General features: G+C 43.1%; 1 protein-coding gene across 1 annotated transcript; it reads left to right on the top strand.

Annotated features, from left to right (window-relative positions):
- The first annotated feature begins 2128 nt into the window (after positions 1-2128).
- Positions 2129-4844, top strand: LOC129821519 (2-Hydroxyacid oxidase 2-like). Its single transcript, XM_055879191.1, has 7 exons — positions 2129-2277; positions 2423-2574; positions 2692-2975; positions 3326-3544; positions 3987-4145; positions 4233-4302; positions 4697-4844. The coding sequence occupies exons 1-7, from the start codon at positions 2147-2149 to the stop codon at positions 4750-4752; spliced, it is 1071 nt and encodes a 356-aa protein (XP_055735166.1). The 5' UTR covers positions 2129-2146; the 3' UTR covers positions 4753-4844.
- The last annotated feature ends 431 nt before the right edge of the window (positions 4845-5275 follow it).

Raw genomic sequence — 5275 nt, 5'->3', positions numbered from 1 at the left:
TAAAGATAATTAGTTTATCTGAAAGCATTCAGGAAATTTGGTCATGCCTGAGTTGGCTTCATTAATTAGTGAATCAAAATTCTTGTCTGATAAAATCTAATTGGTATCATCAGCAAAGAGAATGGGAAGTAAGACATTTATTTTGTATGATTTTTTTATTGAAACTTTATTTAACTAGGCATGTCATTCTTATTTAAAATGACGGCCTACCCCAGCCAAACCCAGACGGCGCTGGGTCAATTGCACGCCGCTCTATGGGAAATAACTATATAACCAATTATATGTATAATCAGCTATATACGGTTAGCATGCTAGCTAGCTACACTGACAGCTGTCAGTGCCCTATTTGTTGATGTTTATCAACTACACATGAAAATTCCAACAACTAATTTGTGAATATGTATAAGTAGCCTTCGTCATTCTTCGGAGATGAAACCTAAACCTGCCTTTCCTCTCTAGGACAGGACATTACATTGAAATACTGGCGTCCACCCTATCCTATCCAATGCCGTAGAGAAAGAGATAGGTGAAGTCAAACTAGCCCGGTTCATTGGAAAAGGTACATTGTTAATATTTTGTGGTAGCCAGGCTCGGCAAGGGAAGATTCTGCAAATGGAAAAGCTTATTTGGAAGAAGATTAAAAGTCATGTCCCTGGTGCTTATGCTAGGTTGAGGATAGTCATCACTGGGGTCCCAATATCTATGTCCATAGATGATATTAAAAAACATGTGAAGGGACGAAGAGTGATAGAGGCCAAAAGGTTGATCCGTAGAAAAGAGGATCAAAGAAGTGAAAGCTTATCAGTGCTGCTGAGGTTTGAAAAGGTTTTACCTGGAAAAGTACAGATTGTTTCAATGTCAGAGAATTTGTCCCATCCCCATGGCAGTGTTTGAATGCCAAAGAATGGGTCATGTAGCTGTTCAGTGTAAAAGAAAGAAGAGATGTGCCAAGTGTGGAGGGGAACATGATTATGGTGAATGGGGAAGCAATATGAAGGTCAAGTGTTGTAATTGTGGGGGAGGGGGGGGGACATAGTGCAGCATTTGGTGGATGCCAGGTGCAGAGAGAGGCTCAGAGATATAGAATCATTCATGATGTATCATATGCAGAGTCTGTAAAACAGATTGGTGGAATGAATGTGCTGTGTCTCTTTGACACTTTGATAGCGAACATAGTTTTCATTGGTAAGGTTATCAACACGACTCGGTTTGTGGAAAGCACAAATGCCAGGTTGAAGGTTATAGTGGATACGACAAAATAGTTATTGGGGGTAACATATGTTACTGTTGAAATGGTAGAAGTTAGTAGGGATTTATTTGGTCTTTTAATGTTATTTTCTTAGTAGTACAGAATTAAGCAGACCATGATTGATTGCACACTCCAGCAAAGTAGGTGGCGGCATGCACCTTGAACGTTCGTTTGCGGACCGTGATGTCAACTTCCTCTGGGGGGGTCTATAATAGTTCAACTACTCAAATGAAGACAATGACATTCATAGGCTGCTGTAATTATTTTTTAGAAAATAAAAAATAATATGACTGCACTGTTATGTTTCCTGGCATTTTGATTGTGTAGATTTGTTTCTCTGTTGTGATAATTGCTTAGTATTGTACTAGTCCAGTAGGCATATTTACAAAAAACATGAGTGTTGACAAGTTGGCTAGTTTTGTATTGTGTCCTTAATTAACTTTAGGTTACTTGAGGTCATCTCTGTGCATACAGATCCAAGCCCAGCTGTATTTCCAATGCAGTGTGTAATGCAGTGTAGCTTAGTTTTATTCACCATCCCAGCAGCGCAAATGACTCGCTGTTGAGACAAAATCATTTGGGTCGAAAGCTCCGAAAGCCAGGTTCTGGTGACACCACAAAATTTTCCACACTGTATTCTTGTGAAAAATGCACCAGAAGCTGTTTGCAGTTATTGTATGTGTTTCAATTGCACAATTTACAACTCCTTTCAGCTCACAACAAAGTACAGTGTTTTTACTGTGTTAAATCTCCATCAATGCCATAACTATTTCTCCAGTTCTGCTTTTAATACAGGCTTACCTGATAGTGTAATTGACATATTGATGACATTGCTTTACATCTGCTGTCCCTGACAGTGATCATATATCCCACAGAGAGGGGATCCGCTGTGCTGAGATGGCTATGGTATGTCTCACAGACTTTGAGGAGTATGCCAAAGAGCACCTCTCCAAGGCAACCTGGGACTACTACGCAGCCGGAGCAGATGAGTGCTGCACCAGGGACGACAATCTGCTGGCCTACAAACGGTAGGTACCTCTCCCTGTCCTGTAAACTACAAGATATACAATTTTATGTCACAAAAACCACTCAACAACACCACACGTCAAACTAGAGTGCTAGGAAGAACTGGTAACAATGTGACTCAAAAAAATCAATTTGTCTCTGTCCCAGGATCCGTCTGCGACCACGGATTCTACGGGACGTGTCGGTGAGTGACACCAGGACCACGGTGCAGGGCACAGAGATCAGCTTTCCTGTGGGCATCGCCCCCACTGCCTTCCACTGCCTGGCCTGGCACGAGGGCGAAATGGCTACTGCCAGGGGTGAGCACTAGGAGGGGTTTAACAGCTGTAGAGGTTGAGCTCTGCAGATCAATAGCTTTGTTGTCACTGAGTATCCTAGGGGTGATCAACTCAAAATCTCTCTCTCTCTTTCCTCAGGTACGGAGGCAGTGAACACCTGTTACATCACCAGTACCTACTCCACCTGCTCTGTGGAGGAGATCGTGGCTGCAGCACCTAACGGCTACCGCTGGTTCCAGCTCTATGTGTACCGGGACAGGAAGCTGTCTGAGTCAATCGTTCACCGTGTGGAGGCCCTAGGCTACAAAGCCTTGGTCCTCACCGTCGACGTGCCCTACACTGGGAAGCGCCGCAACGATATACGCAACCAGTTCAAGCTCCCGCCGCACCTCAAGGTCAAAAACTTTGACGGGGTCATCCAGGTAATGGTAAAATAAACATATTTTTTGCTTTCTTTTCTAGATCAAATATTTTTAACAGTAATGATTTAACCGTAAAATCATATTGGGACTATTTCTCAGACAAAGATTAATCATAATTTTGGACTAAGAAGCACTTTCAATGAAGAATCTCTATTGAACATTTAGTCCTTTTTAGTCCAGGACTAGGCTTAATCTGTGTCCAGGAAACTAGCCCGTAGTGCGCATAGCAGAGAGACAGTAGCTGCTTTTAAATGATTTAATAAATCCAACGAATGCATTTCCCCTGCGTCCTTCTGTGTGTATATGTTACTGGGCTGTATATGTTTGTGTACTGCATTTTATGTCTGTAGGAGGCTGCGAGTTCTGAAGAGTATGGTATCCCTTCCAACACCCTGGACCCCTCCATCAGCTGGAAGGACGTATACTGGCTGCAGTCTCTCACCCGCCTGCCCATCATCATCAAGGGCATCCTGACCAAGGAGGATGCTGAGCTGGCCGTGGAGCACGGCGTCCAGGGCATCATCGTGTCCAACCACGGAGGACGCCAGCTGGACGGAGGGCCCGCCACGGTAAGAACGGGGACAAATTACACCGCCTCGTCCTCATGTCCCCTCTATTTCACTCTACAATCAGCAAGCCAAACAATCTTTAGTTAATGAAATGGTGATATTAAAGGACAGTACATTTGAGGACTCCTACTGTACAACAATGGAGGTTGAACTCTAAGGGAAGATCTCAATTGCATACTTCTCGCATTCTCTCTCCTTGTCTCCTTCTCAACACCCATTGGATGAAATGCCAGTTCCTCCTCTCTGACCTTCTTCAATGGGTTTTGAGAAGGAGGCTAGGAGACTAGGAAAGAGGACGCGAGGAGTATGCAATTGAGATCTTCCCCTAGAGCTTAACCTCCATTGTTGTACAGTAGGAGTCCTCAAATGAACTGTCCTCTATGTCATGGCTAAGTAAGCTTTTCTTCTCTACCTCCCTCTGCTCTCTCTATCTACCACACAGATAGATGCCCTATCTGAGATCGTGGATACGGTGCAAGGGCGTATCGAGGTGTATCTGGACGGGGGGATTCGCACCGGTAGTGACGTGCTGAAGGCCGTGGCTCTGGGAGCCAAGTGTGTGTTCATCGGGAGGCCAGCCGTGTGGGGCCTTGCCTATAAAGTAACTATTAACGTTGTGTGTCATTGACCTATTAAGTTTAGATACTGAGAGTAACGACTGTCTTGCTGCCTGTGTTTGTTTACTCAGGGTGAGGAGGGGGTAAGGGAGGTACTACAGATCCTCAACGATGAGTTCCGTCTGTCAATGGCTCTGTCTGGTGAGTGAGGAACAAAACTTCTTACATATAATTGAAGGATAATAATTTGAGCCAGTTTGCTACAACAGGAAAATAATTCTACAGCAATAGGAAATGTGAATTATTATGTGGATTATAATTAATGGACATTGTTGTAGGGATTGATACATTTTTCGTTGGAGGAAATCAAGTCAGAATTTTCAAAGTGGAAATGACAAACTTTAGAAGCCTTTTTAAACCTCAAATACACTACACATTTGCATTTCCTGCTGTGCAAGAAAATTCTTAGCAACAAATTAAGATTCTACATCTGTAATTATATTTTTTCCAGTCTGAGATTAAAAACCCTTAGCTATCATTACATCAACCTCATAACAATGCAACACTAATGTTTTGTTGATCTTTCCTCCCCCAGGGTGCAGGAACGTGGCTGAGATCAACAGGAACCTCATCCAGTTCTCTAAACTGTGACTTGACAGCAGGGGTTGCCAGAACCAGCCAGACAACTATGACGACGCAGCAAAACGGAGCTATCTTCTCAATCAGTATAACTTCGAAATAAACCGGAATTTGGGACAACAAAACAATACCTGTCACATGAATCATAATGAACTTAAACTGAATCTGACATCAATCTAAAACATCCTCAACTTTAATAGTGGAATCCAATGTGGCTGCCCGAGTTCTTGTGGGGAAATAACTGGACATTGCAATACAAGCAGCTTCCATATGATATAACCAGCAAAATATGGTTATCACTCAGCTGAGATATGTTGACATGATATAGATCATGCCGTTTACCCTATTCCTAACTCTCAATGGCTGCAGGCCCAGTGTTAACGCATGTATGAGTGAGAGAGGCCTGATATTGTGTCTCTGATATGGTGACTAAAGTTTAGTGAATTGTGAAGGTGGTCTGCCTTTAGATCAATGTCTAACAGAGATCCCTCAGTCAAAGCAGATCTGAGGGTGAAATGATTGATCCCTTCTGGTT

The sequence above is a fragment of the Salvelinus fontinalis genome, chromosome 23 (assembly GCF_029448725.1).
Source record: "Salvelinus fontinalis isolate EN_2023a chromosome 23, ASM2944872v1, whole genome shotgun sequence".
Lineage (NCBI taxonomy): Eukaryota > Metazoa > Chordata > Actinopteri > Salmoniformes > Salmonidae > Salvelinus > Salvelinus fontinalis.
Note: the sequence above shows the minus strand (reverse complement) of the source record. Positions and strands in the feature narration are given on the sequence as shown.